Raw genomic sequence first — 26732 nt, forward strand, 5'->3', positions numbered from 1 at the left:
TGCTTTCAATATTTTATTGAACAACTGTAAGTCTCAATCTAATATTTGGAAGCAACCACAAATATTAAAATTTGGTTTCAAATCAATGACCATGTTCTTCTTTTTTTTTATTTTCATTTTATAATTTCAGTTGTTTTAGTGTATGTGATAAAGTCGAAAAATGTACTGTTACTCTCATCACGACACATTTGTTTTTATTTAAACTTATCAAAAACTCATGTCAACTGGCCCGTCGGAATATGATTTAACATTTTATAAGCAATTGAGAAAAAGGGATATTATTATGCTCAAGTGGTAAGAGTCAGTTAGACAACCACATGACACTGATTTTCTAACATTTATGATCAATTCCAGAAATAAATAGCAGATAAACTTACAGGATCGACTTTCTCCGAATCGGATGAAACAATTAACACCTCTTCAGTATGGCAATCTCTTCTTTCTGATAAAGGAACCTTTTCGACTCAATATTAATTTTTAGAATGTCGAAATTTAAAACCGTAACTAACCACTCCAAACATCGTTTTTCGTCATCTACTCATCAATCCCGTTCCGAAAATACCCACATTGTAAGGGTTTTTAAGAAATATCGACAAACCGGACGTCGCCATGTTGGATTTCCGAACCATTTCAAACATCGTTTTCCGTCAACTACTCATCAATTCCGGTTCGAAAACACCCACATTGTTAGGGTTTTTAGGAATATTGATAAACCGAAAGTCGCCATCTTGGATTTTGAACCGACCCCAAACATCATTTTCTTGCACCCACTTATCGCATCCGTTCCGAAAATGGCCATGTGATTGGGGGTTTCCACATTCTTTACACAAAACTTTTTTTACGAACCAAATCCCAAATAACATAAACTACTACCTCCATTTACGAACCCCCGTTTAGTTCGTAAATGGAGGTTTCGGTGTAATATAAAATACAATAACTTGTATTGATTATATTACACTTTCAGAAAACGAATCGCAGTAGGCGTGCGTGTTGACCCCAAAACGTTTCGCTTTCGTCGAAGCCTACCTAAACGAAATCAATTTTCTTTATATTTCGTCTTGTACTCGTCAGTGAATTACAGTGTATGTTGAACTGTTATGCCACCTACCAGCTCAACATAAGCCACTAAGCAGATTTGTTATGCTCCAACGAGACTAAGAGGAAACGTGAAGAAAAGTATATACGGTTATGCGTCCTAAGCACAAACTGGTCTGTTATGTCCGTTCAGTGGTTCTTGTTGAAGTGGCTGGTGGCCTAACAGTTCAAAATCGATTTTTATTCCTTGACGAGTCCGAGACAAAACATAAAGGAAAATGAATACAGTTATGTGCTCAAAGCACAAACATAGAAACCCCTGAATGACCTAAACAAAATGCTTATATCGTTGTAAGAATTTTTCCATAAAAATAATCGAAAATCGTCAGATTTGGAAGTAGGAGTAAAGCTTGCTTCATTTAGAATAGGAACAAACTGTTGCTCATATTGTGGTGCTCCTGGTGGACGAATTTGGAAGTTCTTGGTGCCCACGTGTCGGGAATTTTGTCAGCTTCACGTATAATTTTTGACATTCCGCAAATCGACTGTAGTTTGTAAACAATCAACATGGAAGCCGAAAGAAGGGAAAAAATTGTGCACAGTTATTTGGAAATCGACCATTGTGATCTGTATCTAGGCTAGCTAAACAGCTAAAATTGCCCAGAAATACCGTATGGCGCATTATCAAACGGTATAAGGAAACATTGATGACGATTCGGAAGCCTCAAGCCAATCATCGGAGTGGAACTGTGGACCGGAAACTGCGTGGTAAGATTTTGAAGACGATTAAGATGAATCCTAATCTGTCGGACCGTGATTTGGCCAGAAAATTCGGTGCTGCCCATAGTATCGTGAGAAGAACTCCATTCCGCGAAGGAATCAAGTCGTATCGAGCTAGTAAACAGCCAATTCGGACCATAAAACAGAACAGTGTGGTCAAAATTCGTGCTCGGAAACTATATGACCAGGTGCTGACCAAATTCGACGGGTGTCTTCTGATGGACGATGAAACCTATGTCAAGGCTGACTTCGGGCAAATCCCAGGTAAAAAATTTTACTTGGCAACGCCTCGGGGGGATGTTACAGCCAAATTTAAATTTGTTTTTGTCGACAAATTTGCAAGAAAGTTTATGATTTGGCAGGGCATTTGCAGCTGTGGCAAAAAAATGAAAGTTTTCTTTTCAAATAAGACAATGACATCGGAACTATACCAAAAAGAGTGTCTCCAAAAACGAATTTTGCCGTTCATTCGATCCCACAACCATCCTGTAATGTTTTGGCCAGATTTGGCAAGCTGTCATTACAGCAAAGTCGTTCAAGAATGGTATGCAGAGAAAGGGGTCCAGTTTGTTCCGAAAAACCTTAACACACCCAACTGCCCCCAGTTCCGCCCTATTGAGAAATACTGGGTAATCATGAAGAGGAGACTCAAGGCAAAGGGAAAGATTGTCAAAGGCATCAATCAGATGACGACCTGGTGAAATAAGATAGCTAAAACGATGGACGTAGAAGGTGTGCGCCGCCTAATGAGCCGTGTTACAGAAAAAAATCGAGAATTCCTTCGAAACCGTGACGAATAATTTTTTCCGTATTTTTTCTTCAAAGTATGAAGAAAACGCTTCATTTGTATAAAAAAGATCTTGAATTCAATAATAAATAACTGAAATGCAGGCAATTGTCTTTGTTCCAATTCTATCTGAAGCAAGCTTTATCAGTTTATCAGTTCTAGTACAGATTTTAGCTGTAATTAAAAATCTTTGCTATCATTTGTTATTTGACTTGTTTTTTCGCTGACTTTGTATCATCATGCTTGCTTACGTCCGTATCGACTATTCGACGAACACATGCTTTCGAACGAATGCGAACAAGCCATTCTTGTTTTTACTTGGATCGGCAGCGCAGGTAGTTTTGTTTTTTATGAAGATTCTAAGCATCAAGAAAGTGACGAATGCTACATAATAAATAAATATCGTACTCAGGATAAATTTTATTTAAGTCGGTAAATGAAATTTTCAAATTAAACTTCATACAAAGGAAAAAACGCATTTAAAATAGCAGTCCGATCAGTAGTATCTGCGAAACATATGTTGCATTTTTCTTGAAATTTTGTCATGTTTTCGATAGTCTACATATTTATTGCATTGGTAAAATCATGCAATTAATATAAAATAAAGCATGTTTGCCCATGGCGTATTTTCCATAAAGCCCAATAGATGTAAAATTTGATGCGTAAAAACTTGGTACCGCGCATATATTCGAAAACTCGCCAGAAAAAAAACAGCATTTTACTATACTCCTATGCTTTCTAAATGTTTTCTGTAAAACACAAATTTATGATTTGATTACGAATCACCTTTAGATTCGAAAATAAATTTGTTGGAAATCGGTTAAACCTTTTTCAATGTGTTCAAACGATTGATTCGCAACATAAAACTGACGAATCGAAACCACGGCATTTCGTCTATTCGTTCGTAAACGAGAATGGGACTTTTCGTTCGCACGAATGATGTTCGAATACACGTATCGTTTGAAGCTAAACTGGCATACATTTTATCGTTTCGCATACGGTTAATCACAAGAATTGGACTGATTTCATCAAGGCTCAGCATTTATTTGAAGAAGTTTACTGAAATTTGAATATTTTGTGGCAAACGAGTAGCGTTCAAATTCATTCGAGTGAAAATAAGAATGGCTTATTCGCATTCGTTCAAAAGTACCCGTTCGTCGTATTGCCGATACGGACGTAAACAAGAATGAGGGTGAATAATCCGGTTTCCGGTGCCACGATTCAAAATCATGAAATCATGAAACATCTTCGCTTCTTCTCATGAAATTTCATGAACGAAAATCTGGATTTTTATTCGTGTAGAGTCATTTTTTGTGCCATATTTTTCCAGGTGACGAGACTGTTGTCGTATGTTACAAGCGGTTTCCGAGAGATCAAACCGTTGACATGAGTATTAAAGTAAAAATGTCAGCAATCGATCGATGCAAAACTCTTGGCAGAACACTCTACCCGTCAGTCGAGAGAAACAAAAATTAAATCGATTGCCTGTTGGGCTCAAAACACGAGATATTTATTTGGTGAATGTGAATGACCAACTCCATGTACAAAACAAATCAAAGCAAGGTCATGGTACTACATTCTGATCTGGAGCTTGATCTTCTGTTTCAACAAATTTCGCCGCCGACTCGTAAATAAGGAATATTACAAGGACAGTGGGTGAACAAGGACAGTGCTACAATCCCACGAACACTGAAAATCCTTCCAAATCAGAAGCCGACCTGGGGTGTGTCATGTACGTACTCAATAACAAAATCGAACTCAGAATCAAATTCGGGAAAGTTTCGTAACAGTTCCGTCGTTTTCGAATAACACGTAAAATAAGCACGTGCAGAGGTTGTGCCAACCTTTCGTTTCTCAATCGCAGTTATGTTACCTCAAAACGCCTGTATGTTTGTCAACCAATTGCTATTTAAATATTTGTTCTATTTCACTGTTTGCTGTTTTGAGAATGGACACAAACCGCATCATCTATTGACTATGATTCGATTCCAGTGTTGACCATGCCTGTGAAGAAGGTGTGTAACGTCATTGCTGTTTGTTTCACCTAACAATGTTGATGTTGGCACTAGAAAGAACCTAGATCTGCGATTATTGAATTGATGTGACTTTTCAAATGGCGCCAGTGGTTTATTTGTGTATTGTCTCTACAGGTGAATATTACTTGTATTTCTGCTACAACACAAACATACCTCTTAGATCGTAGAAAATCACAAGTGCGACGGAGGTGCTACTGGAATTATTGAAATCAAATCGTTCATTGCGTTTTTCGTTGTCACAATATCATCCAACTACTAATACAATAATTCTAATAAGATGGTCAAACAAAGAAATTATTTTATAATCGAATTTACACTTCCGGCGTTGTATCGTGTTAGTGCGGTGAAAATTATTATCCGTACTTTAGCCACTCGACGTAGCCACACAACGTGATTTTCGCTTGCAGTCCAGTGAAAAGAAGATCCATTAGACTATAAACGAAAATTAACTGGCAATATAGTCTAAGCTGCTGTTCCATCAATCGGCGTCATCTCAAGTGAGGTGACGCTAATCAGAAGGAAGAACAGGTGCAAATAAACAAAGTGTTCTACAAGTAGCAGAAACTTTATGTCTGTCTATCGGTTTATGTTGAACTGCTGGTTCACATAACAGTTCAACATAAACTGTTATGTACTGACGAGTCGAAGACGAAACATCAAGTATAAGGAAGGAATAAGATAATTGCACTTAGCAAAAATATTATGTAAATCTTTATGACCACTTTTCAGAATACGTTACCTATCAAAGCCAGATATGTACTTTCATGATATCAACAATTATATGAAAACAACTATAAAGCTATCCTATAAAATTGCACTGAATGAAAATTACATAATTTTAGGCGAAATAAATTAATCAGAGGTATGCAGAACAAATTACATACTTCGTCATAATGTCACAGTCATACACTTATAAAAATGAAAACGATCGCATTACGTAGAATAAATCTTGCGTTTAATGTACTCTCTCATAACAAGCAAAGAACTAGTGTTTTATTTAAAGATTGCATGAAAATTCACTTAAATGCAAATTATTGCATTCGATTGTATTGCTATTAAATCGCATTACGTGTTTTCGACATATCATTTAAAAGCGAAAATTTATGCAGCACGCTCCATCGAGAGAAAATTTGGGCTCGGGAGGAAAATGCCGTAACAAAATAATTTACATGCAAAGTGCGCTTCTATTTCTAAAAAAAATTTTCTATATGAAGAATAAAGTCCCGTTTCAATCCACCTAGTGGTTCAATTGCGCTTTCCTCTTAACATTTCACGAGAAATCGATGCAAGGTTTCATATTGGACATTTTGAATAACTGTTCCCAGAACCGGAATCAGGAGACTGTCGAGATTGCAGTAAGTTAATAAGTATTTAAATAGCCAGGTCTACAAGTTCAATCAGTCTACAATTTGTACCGAATATTGTGTGCATTTTGTGTCGTCAACTATATGAAGATTAGACATTTTTATTTTTCGTCACCCTGCCTGTTTTCTTCAAAATGGTGGAAAACTCGGCCTCATGTGTGCTCGGTGCCGATAGACTAGGTGTTGGTTTTCGTTTTCTTCGGTGTTGATTTTCGTTTTCTTTATCGCGTGTACGAAATCGAATACCACACACAGCGTGCTTCGTTCGTAGAGGCAGCGTTGTGTTTTCTTCTTCTGAACCACCGACCGACCGTATGAGTGCGCGTTTTAAGACAGTTTGAAAGTTTTGGACACTCATCACTTTGTAATTCCGGAATTATGTATGGAATCATAAGACCTTTCATTTGAACAAAAGTTTGTAGGAATTGGTCAAGCCCTCGCTGAGAAAAGTTAGTTCATCTCATTTTAGAGATTGTGGCTACTATTTTCGGTGCTTCCGGAACCAGCAGACGGGAACTGGTATAGCCGGAATGGATACTGAGAAGGTCTATCGATTAAAACTGATTTGAGCCCCCAGAAACCCCATTTTTCCGTGTTTCAGAAGCTTTGTATAAGCCTATGAGATCAATTATTTCAATCTAAGTTTGTAAAAATTTGTCACGCCGTATCTGAGATATGTGAGTAAGTAATTGGAAATTGAATTTTTTTACTAATCACCCTGTAATTCCGGACCAGGAAGTCAGATCTAATGAAATTTAGGATTTTTAATGGGATCATAATACCTTTCATTTGAAGCTAACTTTGTGAAAATCGGTTCAGCCATCTCCGAGAAAAGTTAATGCTCATATTTTCATATTCTTTTGCACATTTTAACCCATAACTCCGGAACTGGAAGTCTTTCAGTCTGTAGAAGGCCAAACAAACCAATTCCGGCTATCCTGATTTCCGGTTTCCGATTGTGGAAGTACCGAATTTAGTGGTCATATATTCCAAAATGGAACTCGTTCACTATTCTCAGAGATCGAATGACCCATTTTTTAGGTTAAAATGAATGGTCTTGTGGTTACCAAATTCCTGAATTTCATCTAATGCGACATCCGGTTCCGGAATTGTCGGGTAAAATGTGTTGAATAGGTTTATATCGTCACTTAAAGCGGGAAAGCAAATGAAGGAAAAATTCTTTTTCATTAAGCTCAAAACTATTCCAATTTGTAAGTTTTATTTGTTGCTGGCCTTACGAACCCGCATCGACTATACCGGTCTTCGGAATCCGTTTTAGAAAGTACCGGAAATAGTAATCAAAAACTGACAACTTTGATTTACACAAACTTACATTCAAATGAAAAGTCTTACGGTTTCATACATAAATTCTGCATTTGCATTTGTTCAGCGCTAAAAAAAGAAGCGGCTTAAGTTAAACAATGCTTTCATTTTCTAAATCACCATTATACTGTTATTCGACATCAAATCTCTTGAAGCATTAAAATCACTCCCGGCACCTTCTTGCATTAGGAAGAGCTTCGTCGTAATCGAGAACATTCGATAAGATTTAGCAGCACTTTTCATCGAATAGAACCAAAAACTCAAAAATCTTCCCGAATTGGCTAAAGCTAGGCTCAGCCAACTGACATTTTCAGAATAAATTTATGCTGCAAACCAATATCAAGATCCGGAATTTAGGCAGTTCTCTTTCACATCTCATTCAAGTCAGTTGATAAAACAAAACCTCTTACGTTCGGGACGAGAGAAACCAAGTACAGTATTGTGTAGTGAATAATAGAACGACCTCGAAAAATGAGTAAACCAAACGAACAAAAGCTACCGCCGACACGAAAGAATGCAATTGTTGTTGACTTCAGGCAGTGCAAAATTCGAACTTCGATACGAGAACTTGAAGGTTTGCTTAAGGAGCAAATGCATCTTGACATTAAACGTGTACATTTACTTCAATGCAATAAGACGAATAATGTTGTTTACATTCAGTTTTATAAAGAGTTGGATGCATTTCAATTCGCAAAAGACAATAACAATGTGCACTATGTGGAGCACGAGAACCTTAAGTACAACATTCCAGTATATATGAAAGATAGTGCTGTAGAAGTGCGTGTGCATGATCTTTCCTCAAGCGTCACCGATCCTTAAATTCGCAATACGGAGAGATTCTCTCTATCGAAAAAGAAAAGTGGAAGAACTATTTCCCCCGGTATTCTAAATGGCGTACGTTTATTACACATACACTTGAAGAAGGCTATACCTTCTCATGTGATTTTCGGTCAAGATACAAGAATTCCGTGCAAATCACTTGTTACCTATGATAATCAGATGGCCACATTTAAATATTGCCAAAAAGCTGTTCACTACGGTAAACCATGTGATAAACTGGACAAGGAGACTACACCAAAGGACAATGGTGCTTCCTTCACACCAACCCCAAGCAACCCCAGTACATCTGTGACAGCCACCAACAACAATGAAACATCCCCTTCAACGAAACCATCAGTATCCCCTATAGAACAAAGTACACCAGCTGCAGTTAACAACTTACCCTCCAACCAAACAGCAATTGCAACCAATGTACAACAAGGTGCATCTACAGCAACGAAAAGAAGACGAAAATCGACAACAATTCCATCGATGCGGCAATAGATGACGAGACGAACCACGAACGAAGTGCCCCTCAATCCTCGCAGGAGGGAAATGGAAGCTCTTCTCCCCCTAGAAAAAGGGTGACAACGAGATCCAACCAAAAAAAATTTATTAAAAAAATCGGCTCAATCGGCCACGTAAAGCTTGTACGCAAATAGGCCTGAATAAAAATATCTTTAAAATAATAAAAAAAAAGATCCGGAATTTGTTTTGGGCGGTTGAGGTTAATTTGAACGCTAGAAGAATAAATCAAAAGGCGGTAAACACTATTTCTCATCATAATATCGCATATTTCGTTCGGTTTCCGCATCTGTACGGTCCTTTAAGTAACATTTCATGATGTACGCGACGAATAAGGAGTGTATCGATAAGTAGTTAGCAACATTCAAACAGTTATTACTCTGAAATGGCTTAACTTTTTGCAGCGTGTTTTGTGGTGACATGTTTGTTTACATGTCAATAAAAGCTGCGCAATCGATTGGTTTCGGTACGGTTTATCGTTTCAATGATGAGTCGAATTGATCCGGAAACGCGAAAGAAAATTCTGCACACTTGGTGCTCAGAAAGTGGTGTCACGTACAACGAAATTGCGAAACGGGTGAAAGTGATCTACACCAGTGTCAAAAATATTATCGAGAAGTTCGGTAAGACCCTTTCCATGAAGGATATGCCCCGATCCGGTTGGAAAACGGGTCACAGCCAGCCCGGCCGGGACTTAAAAGCGGTTGAGTACATCAGGAAAAACCAATCGGCGTCGACGCGGGATTTGGTCAAGAAGTTCAACACCAGCATCAGGATGATTCAACGGATCAAAGTTCGAAACTCCCTGAAAACGTACAAGAAACAGAAGGTGCCGAAAAAAATCATGGTACAGCAAGTTCAGGCCAAAATAAGAGCGCGAAAACTGTATAACCGGATTCTACAGAATAAAGACGGATGCATCCTGATCGACGACGAAACCCTCGCCAAGGAAGACTCTCGAGCGCTGCCCGGACCGCAATATTATACGAAATCGGTGTACCAGGACCTGGACGACGCTGACACCACGATGGCGATGGAAAAGTTTGGGAAGAAGGTATTGGTCTGGCAAGCAATTTGTACCTGTGGTTTGCGGTCGTTGATTTTCTTCACGAAGGGCACAATTAACGCCAAGGTGTACGAGGAAGAATGTTTGAAGAAGAGAATGCTGCCACTGTACAGAAAGCATAAGGCTCCTCCTCTCTTCTGGCCGGATTTGGCTTCAGCCCACTACGCCAACTCCGTTCTACAGTGGTTGTCAAAAAATAATGTACAATTCGTGGAAAAGGACATCAACCCACCGAACTGCCTGGATCTTCGTCCAATTGAAAGGTATTGGGCAATTGTCAAGCGGCACTTTCGGAAAAAAGGTACAATGCCCCAAAACATGCAGGAGTTCGAAAAAAAAAACTGGACAGCTGCCACCAGGAAAGTTACAAAAGTAACTGTACAGAATTTATTGAAGAATGTCTAGTTCAAAGTGCGAGCGTTTCAGAGAAACTAGGATTCTCTTCAATATAATCAGTGAAATGCATAAAAATGTAATTTTTCTATAATATATCGAAAACTGATGTCAAAATATGTTTTTTTTTCGCTTTTTTATTGAATAATCAATGTTGCCAACTACTTTTCGATACACTCCTTAAAATCATCTGAAAATAATCAACATAACATTTTCTCCCATGCTAAAATTGGAACTCGTGCCTCCGGGACCGCGGTCTCAGAGGGCCCTTGACGAGACCCACCGAGTAAAAAAAGATCATTCAGTTAGCTAGGGGCACAAAAATAAATAATTCCCCTGGCATATCAATTTGTAAAAGCATCGCTGCTATTCACACATTTATTTTTTAAACATAGAAAACTTTTTGGTTAAACATTTTTGTTTGAAAAAAAATTATGTGAGACAAAACGGCGAGGAAGCCAAACAGATGATATCATGAGTGTAGTGCTCATTTGTATTGCACCGTGAAAGTATGGTTTCGAGCGTTTCATGGTGATTGAAACTCCACTACCGATGAAGCCCCCAGCTTCAGGTCCTTCTTTGCGGTTACAAAGGACAATGTCAAAACTATACGAGATGATACTGGATTATTGGAAATAGAAAGTGCACGAGCTAATAGATGCAATTGGAGGAATAGTACTGAGCGCACTTCCCATAGTTTGAGTAAGATTTTCTGCAGATGACAAAGATATCTGTTAGATGTCGCGGATGCAAATTCAGGACCAAAAAAAACGCGAGCGCACTTTGTGAACATGTTAGGCTATGCTGATGCAGATTCTGTTAGACTTTTTGTGTACGTTGGTAACTGTTGACGAAACCCGAATCCATTATTACACGCCATCGACATGACGTCGATTATCTGGGGTTCGTATGCCATACTGCCTTGAAAAGGGAAAATAAACCTTCGACATTCAATATTAGTGTGCATTATTGGAGCGATTGAATACAAAGTGCCTGTACATAGAAGGAACGCTACTCAGCCAGCTTATTTTTCACAAACTACCACGATCTCCGCTACTTCCGGAGTTTCAACCGCTACTTCCGGAACCTGAAATTGGGAATAGTCGAAGTAAGTTTGTATGGCTAATATGACGCACAAATTGGAGCTACTTAGGCCCACTCATTTTCATGCTTTTCATGAATGATCCTTGTAGTGAATTCTAAGAATATATCGCAACATCGGAAGCCTTGTGGATTGAGGTGGTTTACAAATAGAAATGTGTAAAATTATATATTAGACATGTGTAATCGAAACGGCACACAGTGGTCCAAAACTGGAAAAAGGCGGTCAAAAGTCTGTACTGACTTTCACTGATTTTAAAGAGCTAACGTGTCTTCGAAGAAGTTTTACAAGATTATGTTACGTTTCTTTTGAAAGTGGCACCTTAATTTTTGTTAAGGGGGTAGCACCAATTTCGAAAAAAAATAATTTTTTTTACACAAAAAAAATTTTTTGTTCTATCTCATTTTGAAGAAAAAACCATTTGAAGTATTTTTGCTGAAGATATAAATAGTGTAAAAAAATATTTTTTGAGATATATTCACTTTATTTTCAAAACAATTTTGTTTGGATTCATCTACGTAGAATCTACCTCTATCACCTAAGTATCTACTACAAATTGCGCGTAAACACGCATAACCATGCTTATGCTTGCACGCGCAACTTAAGCAAATTGTTGGGATTTTTATTTTGTTTACTTTTTGACAATTAACAATATTACAAAAAATCTAAGTGGAACTCGATGGAATTTTTTAGGCCTTTTCAAAGTGGGTTTTAAATATTGAAAATCCGAAAAATTATCGAAAGTTCAACACATATTAAAAAAAATGGAAAAATATTTTCCAATCAAAATAGAAGAGATTTCATGTTTAAACGTGTAAATAAATTGAGTTATCGCGAAGCAACATGTTTTTTAAGATGATATATTGATCGTGCGACGCTCACTTAGAGATGTGCGAAGCAGCTCATACCGGTGAGCAGCTCCGAACCGATCAGCTCACTAAAGGGAATCGATTCAATGTATCAGCTCATCAGCTCATTTAAATTGATATGAAGGTTTGTTTTGAGCGTCGTTTTTCTTTCATATACATGATCGAAATCATTGATGCACAAAGAACAATGCTATGCGAACTAACTTGTTTGCGAATTATTATTATGTCATATTTGAGAATATCTGCAGAAGTGACATCCCTGAATGTACCTTAGCCTACTGAGTGAGAGGTAAGATTTCTTATTGATAACGACTCATTCAATCTGTCAAAGAAGGATAAATACACATTTGGAAAAACAAACAAAAGCTCATGCACACATTTCTTCTCATTTATAACTCGCTCTTCAAGAGCCGAAAATCCGTTCAGCTTGTAGCTTGCTTCCACCTTACCAGCAGAGATGCGAGGTCTTTTTTTCAAAAATCTGTGATCAAGCCAAAAACCTGTCTGTACAAAATATGTGCACGTTTCCCCGTTTCCATAATAACTAATCGGAATCATTTTGGTAAGCAAAAAAAAGGTCTCACTCTTTCCTAACGCTCTGTAATTTTTGGTGCTAAGCAAAGTCTTGGCATTACATTCCTGTGGTGGAATTTGGCCTTTCTGTTTCAACAGACTTCGCAGCCGATTCTTTGTGTACAGAATCATTGCATGGCTAGTACTATGGATCCTACTGACACTAAGAATCCTTCCAGGTCGGGGCTCGAACAGATGACAGCTGGCTTGTAAGACCAGCGTCCTATGCATTGAACCGCCAACCCGCGGTGCTAAACTGTGATCAATTTCAAAAATCTGTGATCGATTTCAGAATTGTGTGTAATTCTGTGACCATTTTTAGAAATCTGTGAAAATCTGTGCCATTTTTTTAATCTGTGCAAAAGGTTGAAAATCTGTGGAACACAGATTAATCTGTGAACCTGGCATCCCTGCTTACCAATGCGGTGAACTGGTGAGCTACGGTTCTTTTAAAAAGAGCTATCAGCTCTTTTTAAAGATTCGATTCACTGGAATAGCTCAGGAACGAATTGCCCATCTCTACGCTCACTGCAAAAGTGAGTTACAGAAATAGCAGATGGCCATTGTGAAAATGAGTCACACGAATAGTACTCAGGATATTCTTATTATAAAATAAATTGGATTAGGAGTATAATTTCCCAAAAGTATTGTAAAAGTTTGCTGCATTAAGTTGCATATTTCGCTTCGGTAAAAGGTTTTCTAGTTAAAAATAAGCAAAATGATGTATAACTTTTTCAGAAAAGAATAACCCTATGCACTACCTTCTACAAAATTATGGGATAATATATTTTCTACAATTATTCCAAACAAAATATGTAAAATAATAACTTGAAACAAGTTATGATTAGAAAACTAGTTTTAAGGGGGTTGTCATAATTCAATAACTAAAACCAAGGATGGCTTTTATCGTTTCAAAGAATGCTCACTCTTCACTCTTCACACGATTGAATCAGTGCAATCAAAGAGAGACTAATATCATCGCAACAACAAACACCCGGCATGGCTCATTTAACATAGAATAGACACCAGTGCGAGAGCGAATTTCTTTCGATGACATTTCTGAGAATCAAAGGTTAGCACGCTGCTGTGGGGATTCTCTCTGAAGCAACAAACGGTCGCTTATTTTCGTTTTGCGATCCGATTCTATACAGGCAGTTGATAATTGCGATAGAATCATTTTACTATTGCCGCTTATTCAAACTATGTGCATATAACCTTTGTGTCTATGAAAATGTCTGTGAATGCTCCACACAAAGGTTTTGAAATATTGCAATCTAGTATGAGAATCATCGAGTTGAATCATCGATTCGATTTTCTGCGATAATTGTCAACTTGCGATTCTCTCTTGGGAAATTCCACACAGCAACGATCATTATCAGACTGTATTTTTTTTTCAAAGGCCGTGAAATACTCAGAGTATAAAGTGGAGCGAAGAAATGTAGAAAAATTCTCTCGCGGTTCATGCATTGAATGACTCGAGTTCTTGTAGCATCTCCTAGCGGATTGAAAATGTTGTATACAATATAGAGAGCAATATAGCAGCTTCTGTAAAATTTTCGGCAATCACCAACACTGACTAAAACTAACTTTGGAATGGCTAAAAAAAAGTTCCATCGAGTTCCACTTAGATTTTTTTATAGTATTGGGCATATCTTTTCCTATAAATTTTGTAAAAATCAGCTGCATAAAGTTGCATATTGCTATTCGGTGTAGGGTTTTATCATAGGTAAAAAAAGGTAAAATGTTGTATAACTTTGCCAGGAAACAACAAACCTATGCACTACCTTCAACAAAAATATGGAATTTTTTATTTTCTTCAATTATTCCAAACAAAGTATGCATAAAAAATAACTTGAAACAAGTTATGAATAAAAAATTGATTTTAAGGGGGTTGCCACAAACACGCTTTGTATATCCGAAACGGTGCGACCTACACTTTTGGTATGTTTGACAAAGTAAATTATTTTTAATAGTTCTAAAAGTTTGTCGAAGAAAAAATTTTCTATCTCTTCAGAAAAAAATGTTATAGTTATATTTTTTGTCAAAGTAGGCCATGAACAATTAGGGATGGAATCAAATTACGCGGTATATATTTGTAAATAATTTCTTAAAAGCAACTATATGCATTAAAAGAACGGTTTGGCAGCTACTGATTTATGTCCACGTTTTTATTGATTCGAACCACTGTGCGGCACCAAGATTGTTTTTGTTGCTGCGAAAGCTTATGGAATTTTGGTACTCATTAAACGCCACACTAGAGATTTCAATTATGTGTATTTTCTCTAGATGTTTACAATGTACTAGTAGGTAGTATTATGGATACGCCTTGTATCACAATGTTCACATCGAACGGACCGAAAGCGTACGAAAGTCAAAAAGGTGTCGCCGTAACCAGCAAAATTTCCAGACTATAAGAAGCTCCTTTTTACATTTACACACTCAATACTCTGTAATTCCGGAACCGGAAGTCGAATCCGTCCTTCCGAAACGAAATCCTGGGTACGGGCCTGCTTGCAATCATCATCCGCGCACACACACTCTAGATCACCCATTATACTGACAGGTGTCCATCACACAATTAGTGCGATGTTTTTGTTCAATTTATATCGATCGATACTTAACCCTAGAGACATCTGTTGGCCAAGTTGTGTGCATAATATGTTTGACTTTTCTTTATTAAGAGGTATGCCAATTTATTCACGTTGCTTTTCTATTTTGAGTGCTACTCGGTAAACAAAATCTCAAACATTCTTAAAACAAGAAAATAATATGGACGAAAATACTCTTTAAGGGGCGTTTTTTGAAAATTCGATTATTTTTCTCTCTATTTTCTTGTAGCAAAACATTTCAAGCATGTTTGTGGAATGTTCAAGCCTATCGGAAAAAGTCTACAAGCTATGAAAAAAACTACAAGTTATCTTTTCTTATCTTCACTAATTATTTTCAAACTTTACACACACTTTCTACATATAAAATACCCAATCTCAACGTTCTCCTCCTCCTCGTTTTATGTTACATTAGGGAGGTTTTACAGCTTCAAAATTGCGGATTTTTGGTATTGACTCTGAACAACAAAAAACGTTCAAACGTAGGGGTCTAAGAAAACATCTTTTACAACTATATTGTTTTGGTTTGATTTTTCATACAGAGCAAATCATGATTCCTCGATGATACATCCTCACCGACTTATTTCTCAATGTTTTTCCACGAAAAAATTAAAAAAAATGCTGTTCGAAAATGCTTTTGTATTATACAATTTATTTATTTTTATTTTTTCGAAAGATAGCTCTAAAAAATCACATGTTTCTTTTTCATTCGTTAGAACCTTCCCCCGCCACCCTTAAACATTCACGAAATATGCAAAATCCGAAAAAAACAAATTTGCAGAGCAAAAGTAAGATGAAATGCCGCAAAATAAATAATTCGCTATCGAAAGAAAGCTTCTCGTGCTTTATTTATCTGTTCTAGCGTAGCTTCTTATCAAAATTTTACTCGATCGACTTTCATCACTTCTGCCTGAACTTTAAGCACATTATTCTCCAGTGTCTTCTCCAACAGCTCCAGTCTCACGTTGAGTTCCAAGCGCATACCCTTGACCTCTATGTCCTGCAAAGTGTTCTGTAGCTGAATCACCGGAATGGCCAATGAGGAAACTGCCGCTTGGATGTCGGCAATTGCATTCGACTTCCCGGAGTCCTGCTTGATTTCCTCGATGGCAGCGAGATTGTTGATCGCGACTGACGTTACATTCAGCGAGCTAAGAATTACACTCGCCATTTCCCGGATTAAATCAGTATCCTTCAAGAGTTGGTTCTGTCGCAACGATTTGATAGTTTTCGGGAGATTTTTCGCCAATTGTAATGCTCCGGACAAAGTGTTCAGTACGCTTTCGATCACATCCGCTGGAGCTAGTTGCTGGCCGCTGGTACCCTACAATAATTCGATTGCCATAAGATCGGTATTGTAAACTTTTTGATTGAAATCTCGTTTTCCCAAAATATACCTGCAAAACAATTACTACACAACAACTGATAATCAGAAAAATATTCATTTTGACTACCACTCTGAGGTATTGATTATTAAAGACTGCAAAGCGAGAAACCAATTTCGAGCATTTTTAGGAATGAGATTAATTTACACAGCTGGAATGACGTCAAATATTTATTACAAACCAAACATGTTCACATCGTTCACTGGATTGCTACATTCCACAATCAGGATGTTTCGATTAGTATTTGCAGGTATCTTTTTAGCAAATTGTGGCCGACGTCCATTTGTTGATTAATGTTGACAGTTTTCTCTAGCAGTTCGTCCGAGAAAGTACCAGACTCGACGATCGGGATGACCTTTTCCAATTCGATAGCCAATCTGGCGCAGGTGTTATGAATAATCCTCAACGACGAAGTGATTGTGCGGTACTGCTCATACTGGGAATGCTGAAGCAGTGTCTCGGTTATGTTGCTGGTTTCCGTTAATTCTTGCACCACGCCACTGGCAGTTGTGATTATCGACTTTGGATTGACGATCCGTCCCGCTGCAAGCGCCTCTTTCAGATTGCCCCTGAGTTTATTGAGACTCAGTAAAATTTTACCGACAGAGTTCTCAACTTTTAATATTTGATCGGTTGGACTCTCTCCTAAACTCACCGTCGATGTGATCTGCGTTGAATAAATCAAATTTACAATTAGTTTATAGTATATAAGCAATACCAACAATACCTTCATTACACAGAGAATAACCACCACGAAAGTCACAATTGGTCTCATTTTAACGAGTTGCTAACTAGTTCTAATAATTCGATAGGTAGTGAAGGTACAAATTTAAAGAAACATACGTCACAGTTTGAATGTATGTCGATGTTTGCGCAGATGGCCGATCTTCGAGGCGCGGATGGAATTGTTCCGATCGATATTTTAATTGTATGGGAATTCTGTTCGCAGTACAGTTATAGTTTACACCAGTGCGGTAAAATTTCATTTTCAATCGAATAATATAAGATGAAAATGAAATTTATGGCCGCTAACCGTCAGCATATCCCTACTAATTCATTTGACTTTTGCTGCCATTTTCAAATGAAGCTCCCGGAATTAATCGTCAATTGAATAATCGTACCTAGTCATTTGAAGTTTAGCTTGCTCAGTTTCGAGTGCCTAGTAGTCTAGCTCCTTTATTGCCTTCGCTCTTGGTGGTAAGCAAGTTCGAACGAATAGAATTATAAATCGAGTAAAGTATTAAAAATGAAAACTGAAGGAGGAAACAATTAATTTATGTGTATTCTGTGATTGATATTTCAGCTATCTGGTTTGTCTTTCATTTATTATCTTGAACCAATTGGAATGTTCACATGAACCTCATTTAAAGGCCACTCTCACACTATTGAAAGAGATATTTTGTTACTTTTGTTCGGGCCGTCAGCAAACATTGTATGTGTCAGAGAGTGAAGTTTACTGCATTAGAGAGATCGTCAATGTGTTCCACATTCAGTTTCAATTGAATTGAATGAAGTTTTACTGCACTGGTTTACATCGTTACTCTTTTGCCAATTGTAGATCATTTTCGCTGGAAATTTGGTCGCAGGTAGCTATAGAACCATTGCAGAAATAGGTTGCCAGTCCTCAGTCTTCACATACTCCAATTTGTAAACATTGCCCACGTTTTCAGTATGACAAACTATTGGTTTCGCATGGATGGAGAGACCGATTCGATAAAAGATTGATTTTTAAAAAGAACGGATGCATTTTTACATGCCCTTCTATCAAATCTGTGTAACTCGTAGTAAGTTTCGGAAAAATAGCGCCAAAGAAGAAAACGAAGAAGTTGTAGGGAATCGATCTAGAATGTATGTACACTAAAACAGGAGGAATCCATTTTCAAGAATTAAAAAACTATCCAAAAACATAGAATTCAGAAAAAAAAATCATTTTACTTTTTGATTAATATTTTCGTTTTAAGCTTAAACTCAAAACTAACGATTCGTTTTTTTTCTAAAAAAAATTAGAAGTCACAGTTATAGATAATTTATAGATTGAAAACAATTGAATTTTACTTAAAATTTTTCTTTAAAATTACGAACTCTTTTGAAAACAAAATTGTTCAACAAGAGCAACCAAAAGAAAAAATTGTTGCTATACTGCAGTTGAATATCGATACTGCACAATATAAGTGCTTCCCCGATCAGAAGAATATTAAGGTATTTCCAATCCCAAACCAAAGAACAGTAACATAAAAATGTAGAATATAGTAACTAAACTTAAAATGTAATTGAATTATCTTTGAGGAAACACGACTGAAGGGTTCAAAAAACATATTTCTATTGTTGATGGCACCATAAAATAAAACGATGAATAACTATTTTCCTAAGTTTGAACATTTTATAATCCAAATTTTCAATTAAAATCACCCAAAGTTTGAGGTTTTCTTGTATTTTTACTAAATCTACTACAACTTTCCAAAACTTCTCTAGAGGTTATCAAAATTTTTTAACAATTCAATCAATACTTACATAAATTATATTATCTCTAAATTTCTAAATGATAGCAAAACAAGCTATTATACCAAATTGCGATACATCCATGCAGCGCGAAGTGCGTGGAATCCCGGATCATTTACGCTCGAAAAAAATCCCAAAAATATTTTCAAGTAAGTTAAGGCATATTGACTCTGAGAAAATGTTTTACACGGACGGATCGCGAAATAAAAAAGCGACAGGGTTTGGTATGTTCAACAATAATGTTTCGATCTCCTTTAGGCTTCAAGAACCTGCATCTGTTTATATAGCAGAGTTAGCAGCAGTTCATTATAGTTTATAGTAATCGTCACATTATCTCCAAACAATTATTTTCTCTTCACAGATAGTCTGAGTGCAATTGAAGCCATTCGTTCAAACGCTGCTGGCAAAAATGAACCATTTTTCTTGGGCAAAATAAATAACGACATATTGAACAATAATTATCAAATCACAATAGTTTGGGTGCCGGCTCATTGCTCCATTCCAGGCAATGAAAGAGACGATATTTTAGCCAAACTGTGCATTTTATAACTATTAATCGGAATCACCCAGAGCGGTACACTTCTTACCTGTAAGGTTGTTCGTGGTGAAATGTGCAAAGCAATTCTGTTACAGCTCGCTTGACCTGGTGCAATGATGTCTACCGCAATTTGTCATGGCATACTATACATTAGTTATTATAAACTCGTTTGCACCCACACATCCACCCTCTTGTCAAAAAAAATGAAATACTAGTTCTCTTAGCCTTACTTCTAATAAATCAAAATAAAAACAAATAAAATAATCTTATAGGTCGATATACGAGAACTTATGTCAGAGAAGGAATAACGTTTCAGTGTAATCATACAGTTTCACTCAAGTTTTCAGATTTTTCGCAATGCACAGATTTTTTTTTAACCTTTGGCATCCCTGGGTGTATCGGGTGGTATATCGCTCGGATCCACGATGTAGAATTAACACTGCACACTTCGAAAAAATCCTGTGATTTTATATTTTATCAAATGCACATAAATGGAGCAATTTTACGTGCAAGAACATTCAATATTATACCTAAAATTCCATGACATGAAATTCATTGAAATAAAAAGAAGGTTATGATTGCGACTGTGACTTGAACTGAGAATAATCGGATTACAAAGTACGTCCATTGATCGACTGAGCAACAGAAGAACACATCTGTATTCATACAGTCTAACCCGCTAGCCGAATGCACACTACAATCAAACTAGTAAAATTCATGCACTACAATCAAACTAGTAAAATATTAAGCCATTATTTGGAGGCCGCAGAACAAGCCCAAACCAAACGATTTCTTGGTCCATCGTCTAACAGAAGGCCTCCAAGCCCTTGGTGGGACAAAGAGTGCTCAGGTGCTAAACACGCGAAAAAAATGCTTTCAAAACGTTTTTAAAACGAGGATGAGGAACTCTTCAGAATTTTGAAAAATTCTTGTTTTAGAAACCAAGTACAAGAACATACTTCGAGCCAAGAAATGCAGCTATTGGAGACATTTTGTCGAAGGTTTGTCAATACGACCAGTCGAATGAGGAATCGTTACGTAGGACATGAGAGTGAGGAATACTCGAACAGATGGATATTTGATTTTGCTTCTGTCCGCTCCTCTATAATTGTTACGTAAATGACATTGACAGCTAACCCCATGTACACTAAGACAACTGCAGAAACCATTGCAAGATACCTTAGATCACTTGTCCGTTTGGGCTGTTCATCTGGGTATCGAATTCTCTGCGGAAAAAACGGAGCTGGTCGTATTTTCAAGAAAGCATGATCCCGTGCAGCTTCAGCTTCATATGATGGGAAGAATTATCCAACAGGTTTTGACTTTCAAATACCTCGGAGTGTGGTTTGATTCCAAATGCACGTGGGGAGGACACATTAGGTATCTAATAACAAAATGCCAACCAAAAGTAAATTTTCTTCGAAAAAAAACAGGATTTTGGTGGGGTGCTCATCCGCAAGATCTAATAAAATTGTATCAGACAACGATGCTTTCAGTGATGGAATATGGATGCGTTTGTTTTCGTTCCCCTGCAAACTCTCATATTATCAAACTTGAGCGAATTCAGTACCGTTGTTTGCGAATTGCCTTAGGCTGGATGCATCCGACACATACAATGAGTCTTGAAGTTCTGGCGGGAGTTCTTCCATTGAAAGATCGTTTTTAGGAGCTTTCATCGCGACTGCTAATAGCATGTGAGGTACTGAATCCCTTAGTTATTAATAACTTCGAAAGGCTAGTTGAGTTTCAATCTCAAACAAGATTCATGACAGTATATTTTATCCATATGTTACAGGAAATCGCCTCTTCAAGATATATTCCTATCCGTCACAGCCTCCTAAATGTCCCTGACTCAACTTAATTTTTCGACACATCCATGCAGCGTGGAATTCCGGAACACCTACGCTCGATGGAAATCCCAAAAATATTTTCAAGTAAGTTCAGTCCTATTGACTCTGAGAAAATGTTTTACACGGACGGATCGCGAATTGAAAAAGCGACAGGGTTTGGTATGTTCAACAATAATGTTTCGGCCTCATTTAGGCTTCAAGAACCTGCATCTGTTTATATAGCAGAGTTAGCAGCAGTTCATTATAGTTTGAGTGTAATCGTCACATTATCTCCAAACCATTATTTTCTTTTCACAGATAGTCTGAGTGCAATTGAAGCCATTCGCTCAAACGCTGCTGGCAAAATGAATCATTTTCTTGGGCAAAATAAAACAGTGTCTGAACGACATATTGAATAATAATTATCAAATCACTTTAGTTTTGGCTCCCAGTTCATTGTTCCATTCTAGGCAATGAAAGAGTTTGTCCAAACGTGGTGCTTTTGAGGGTGAAACTCATGAGAGACCAATTGCTTTCAACGAATTATATAGCGCGTCCCGCCAAAGAACACTTGCCAGCAAGCTTCTTGGGATATAGATTATCTGGGTCGGTGGATGCACTCAATTATTCCTAAAATATCGACAAAGGCATGGTTCAGGGGACTAAATGTGAGTAGGGACTTCATTCGTGTGATATCCAGATTCATGTCCAATCACTACACATCTCCTTCGAATTGGACTTTCCTAGACTAATCATTGTGCTTATGGCGAAGGTTATCGCGATATTGATCATGTCGTTTGGACATGCGTGGAGTATCGTGATGTCAGATCTCAACTAATAAATTTCTTGCGTACCCAAGGTAGACTATCCAATGTCCCAGTAATAGTAAATCGCTTGATAAAAACATACTAATATGATATTCGAAATGTATTACGTTTAAAGTACTATGTATTGTGGATGCCACGGCGAAGAAAAACTTATACCGTTTTCGTTTTTGAACCTAGACGCGGGCGACTCTGACTCCGAGTAAAACGAACACGTGGTACGCGCCCTAAACAACAACTCATGAAAAAAGATAAAATAAACAAACTCGGCTGGATGCGTGGTGCGACCCGAGAAAATTTTCAGAGCGAAACTACGCGATTGGAGTCCGATCTAGAGCGACCTCAGGTTGCTAAAACAAACATATAAAACGTTATTTGGGCGACTCTGGGTCAGCTTTCGGCTGCTCTGATCAATAAACGAAAACGGTATTAGGCATATTGCCTATTAAATAAACGTACTTATGGAAAAAAAAAATTAAGCCATTACAAATGAAATTACCCAGGTCTTTATGACTACACCTGTAAAATTCAATTTTTTTTTGTGTGTGGTGTATCATGATGGCGAAGCGAAACTCCTACATTATTTGTTTGTACATTTTCTAAATCATTGTCAACATGTTTTCGAGTTCGATTTCACTACCTGAAGCATAACATGCTCAAATTGCACGGCGTTACTGAAATCGTTGACTCCTCGTCAGTCTGATCAACAGATGCGTCAAATGTCGTCTGATTCTCTGCATTGCTCGTACCACTGACCCATCGGACATATTTTCCGTTATTCTCCATATATCTTGCTTTTAACACTTTTTTTTGTGGTCTGGAATTGCACGCAAAAATATGCGCGTAAGATTACTTTCGAAGCAAATGTGCGCGATCTCAAAATCCGCTTTGCAATGCACGATTATTCAAATCCGCTTTTTTTTGATTTGCACGGCCACGTTGCCTGCTTCCTTTTGTGCGCAACGTTTCCGGTCCGCTTATTTTAATTTAAATATTTGCGCGACCTTCCTGGTCCGCTCTGTGATGCGTGATTTCGAGAATCCGCCATTTTTATTAAAATTGCGCGACCTTCCTGGTCCGCTTATAATGCGCGACCATAGTGATCCACTTTTTCATTCATTTCATTTTCTCTTCGGCCATTTTCGTTTCACAATTGAACGAGAAAATCTGCGTACCAGATAGTACGATTGTAGCCGAATATTGGTATATATTTTGAGTTGCCCAATCGGACATATTTTCCGTCGTTTGCCATATTACTTTAGTTTAACGCCTTTTTGTGGTCTGGAATTATACACAAAAATATATGCGTGAGATAACTTATAACTGAAATGTACGCGATCTAACGATCCGCTTTACGATGCGCGATTATTGAAAATCCGCTCATTAATTTTCTTTTTTTTTTCATTTGCACGGCCACGTTGCCTGCTCCCTTTATGCGCGACGTTTTCGGTTCGCTCGTTTATATTTAAATATTTGCGCGACCCTCCAGATCCGCTATGTGATGCGCGATTTTATGAATCCGCCTTTTTCAATTAAAAAAAATCGTCAACATTTTTTAAAATGTATTTTATTGCGCGACCTTCTTGGTCCGCTTTGATGCGCGACCTTCTTGGTCCGCTTATGATGCGCGACCATAATGATCCGCTTGTTCCAGTTATTTTCAACGTTACGTAATCTCCACCGACGCTTCTTTTTTTTTCATTTGAAAATGAAAATCTTTGTGCCAAATATTTGAATAATTTTCTGTTGCTTTAGGTGATTCCGTTTCCGTTTTGAATAACTATGCTATTTGAATTGCAACTCCTGGCAGGATCGCCATTGTGCATTTTATAACTATTAATCGGAATCACCCAGAGCGGTACACTTCTTACCTGTAAGGTTGTTCGTGGTGAAATGTGCAAAGCAATTCTGTTACAGCTCGCTTGACCTGGTGCAATGATGTCTACCGCAATTTGTCATGGCATACTATACATTAGTTATTATAAACTCGTTTGCACCCACACACAAACGTGGTGCTATTAAGGGTGAAATTCATGAGAGACCGATTGCTTTCTACGAATTCTATAGCTCGTCTCGTCAAAGAACACAGCTTCTGGATGTGAGTAGGGATTTCATTCGTGTGATGTCCAGACTCATGTCCAATCACTACACGTTTGATGCACATCTCCTTTGAATTGGACTTTCCGAGACTAATCATTGTGCTTGTGGCGAAGGCTATCGCGATGGACATGCGTGGAGTATCTTGATGTCAGATCTCAACTAATAAATTCCTTGCGTACCCAAGGTAGACTATCCAATGTCCCAGTTCGCGATATTCTTGCTTGTCGTGACCTTCCATACATGAAACTTCTTCATCATTTCATAAAGACAATTGGAGTTTCAATTTGATAATTGACCCTTTTGAGACTTAGTTCCTACTCCTACTGCATCCATTAGTTCATCTAATAGCTAAATTTGAATAGAAATGATGTGCTGATTCAAACAAACTCGAAATAGTTTATGAAATTATCAACAAAATGTATAAAAATTTCAGCTTATTTTATCATTAAAATGTTAAAATGTGTTCGGCTGATCCATAAGAGATGCCCAACAACACAGCAATCTCTCTAATCGGTACAGAACGACTTTGCAACACGATTTGCTTCGCCGATTCAATGTTTTCTTCAGTAACAGATGTTGTTGGGCGGCTAGGGATCTCATCATGATCCAAGCTTGTACGACCACCTTTGAAGCATTTATACCACTCGTATGCCTGTGTTTTTCCTAGACACGATTCACCAAAGGCCTTTTCTAACATTTTCAACGTTTCGGAACACTTAAATCCATTTGCAACACAAAATTTGATGCACGCACCTTGTTCTAAATTTTCATCCATTATAAAAATCGCCACACGAAAATTTTTCAACTTCTTTGTATAGACGCCAAACAAAAACTAATCGTACGATATGCGTCAAAATTTGACAGAATGTGAATAAAAGTGTTGCCAACGTTGAGAGAATAAAAGTTTACCGATTGGACAAACGCGGGAATTTTAAAATGAAAACTCCGGTTCTTTTTTTATCATAAGGTATTAGAATTATATTAGGATAAAAATTCTATGTAAAAGTGATGCTACGGCAAAGGAAAACTTTTGTAAATTGCCTTAAGAAATAAACGTATTTATGGACAAAAAAAATTATGATACGTAGTCGATTGAACAGTGATGGAGGTGACTTATTATTATTTTAAACTTCACCCGATAACACCATTATAAAAGATAATATTAGGTGTACAACGTTGCTTCCGCCGTTTTTTTTTTCAAAATTTAAAGCTTTATTGCGGAAAAGTGCTTACAGATGTATTATTCAACGTATTGTCCGTCGCTAGCGACAACTTTCTCTCATCTTCCCGGCTCGGAAAAAGGAATCCTTTTTTGACGCTACCCATGAAGCAATCCGTTTTTCCAACTCTTCGAAGGATTGAAAATGTTGATCTACCAGGCCGTGTGCCATCGAACGAAATAGGTGGAAGTCAGAAGGGGCGACATCTGGGGAATACGGCGGGTAGGGCAAGACTTCCCATTTCAGCGTTTCCAGGTACTTTTTGACAACTTTTGCGACGTGAGGCCGAGCATTGTCGTGTTGGAGGATGACTTTGCCATGACGCTCTTGATACTGTGGCCGCTTTTCTTTTAGCACGCGACTAAGGCGCATCAGTTGCGTTCGGTAGTGATCTCCTGTGATGGTTTCACCCTGTTTTAAGGGCTCGTAGTAAATGGTTATTCATCTTTGAAGGTTTTTTCTCTTCCACCATCATGTTTGTCTTCGACATCGAAATCACCATTTTTAAAACGTTGAAACCTCTCCCGACACGTTCTTCTACTCAGAGCAGCATCACCGTAAGTTTCTGAAAGCATTCGATGCGCTTCAGTTGCATTTTTTTTCGAATTGTAACAGAAAAGTAAAACTTCCCGCAAATGGCGAGAATTGGGCACATAAACAGACATTTTCGAGCGTGAATAATACGAAAACAAGAACAACTATCACTGAAACGGCGATGACAATTCGTTAGGCACTCTACACACTCACTTTAAAGGCATTATCATCTATGTATTTCAATCAGCTTCAGCCGGTACAACCACCTATCGGAAAACGGCGGAAGCAAAGTTGTACACCTGATAACTGGTTAATATTCTTTATCTTTGGAAATTTGCACTAAAACCACATAGAAACAATTTCGAGAGAAAAAAAAACATCACACGTCGATGATTGGTCACCATCCATTAATCGCGATCTCACATGAGGAAGTATTTATACCACACACTAATGCAAGACAGTGTACCGGTGTCACGGTCACTTGTACACACCATAAAAAGTTTTGCCGAAAACGAAATAACACAT

The 26732-nt window shown here is 37.7% G+C and overlaps 3 protein-coding genes across 8 annotated transcripts in view; 1 reads left to right on the plus strand and 2 right to left on the minus strand.

Moving 5' to 3' along the window:
* Window positions 1-26732, plus strand: part of LOC131430992 (serine-rich adhesin for platelets) — a 371249-nt gene that overhangs the window by 273942 nt on the left and 70575 nt on the right. The gene's annotated exons all lie outside the window — the stretch shown is intronic.
* Window positions 15981-16771, minus strand: LOC131430998 (uncharacterized). Its single transcript, XM_058596342.1, has 2 exons — window positions 16676-16771; window positions 15981-16602 (listed from the first exon to the last, which is right to left on the minus strand). The coding sequence occupies exons 1-2, from the start codon at window positions 16721-16723 to the stop codon at window positions 16153-16155; spliced, it is 498 nt and encodes a 165-aa protein (XP_058452325.1). The 5' UTR covers window positions 16724-16771; the 3' UTR covers window positions 15981-16152.
* LOC131430999 (uncharacterized) lies at window positions 16846-17490 on the minus strand. Its single transcript, XM_058596345.1, has 2 exons — window positions 17391-17490; window positions 16846-17330 (listed from the first exon to the last, which is right to left on the minus strand). Exons 1-2 carry the CDS (start codon window positions 17436-17438, stop codon window positions 16887-16889), a joined length of 492 nt encoding a protein of 163 aa, XP_058452328.1. The 5' UTR covers window positions 17439-17490; the 3' UTR covers window positions 16846-16886.

Source organism: Malaya genurostris, chromosome 2 (genome assembly GCF_030247185.1).
Source record: "Malaya genurostris strain Urasoe2022 chromosome 2, Malgen_1.1, whole genome shotgun sequence".
Classification (NCBI taxonomy): domain Eukaryota; kingdom Metazoa; phylum Arthropoda; class Insecta; order Diptera; family Culicidae; genus Malaya; species Malaya genurostris.

What these genes read in the sequence shown, in the direction of transcription:
- LOC131430999 (XM_058596345.1), bottom strand. Translation starts at nt 17,438, where the DNA reads ATGAGACCAATTGTGACTTTCGTGGTGGTTATTCTCTGTGTAATGAAG. An exon ending in TTATTCTCTGTGTAATGAAG is followed by an intron (nt 17,331 to 17,390) that starts GTATTGTTGGTA and finishes TATTCAACGCAG; the next exon opens with ATCACATCGACGGTGAGTTT.
- LOC131430998 (XM_058596342.1), bottom strand. Translation starts at nt 16,723, where the DNA reads ATGAATATTTTTCTGATTATCAGTTGTTGTGTAGTAATTGTTTTGCAG. An exon ending in GTGTAGTAATTGTTTTGCAG is followed by an intron (nt 16,603 to 16,675) that starts GTATATTTTGGG and finishes GAATTATTGTAG; the next exon opens with GGTACCAGCGGCCAGCAACT.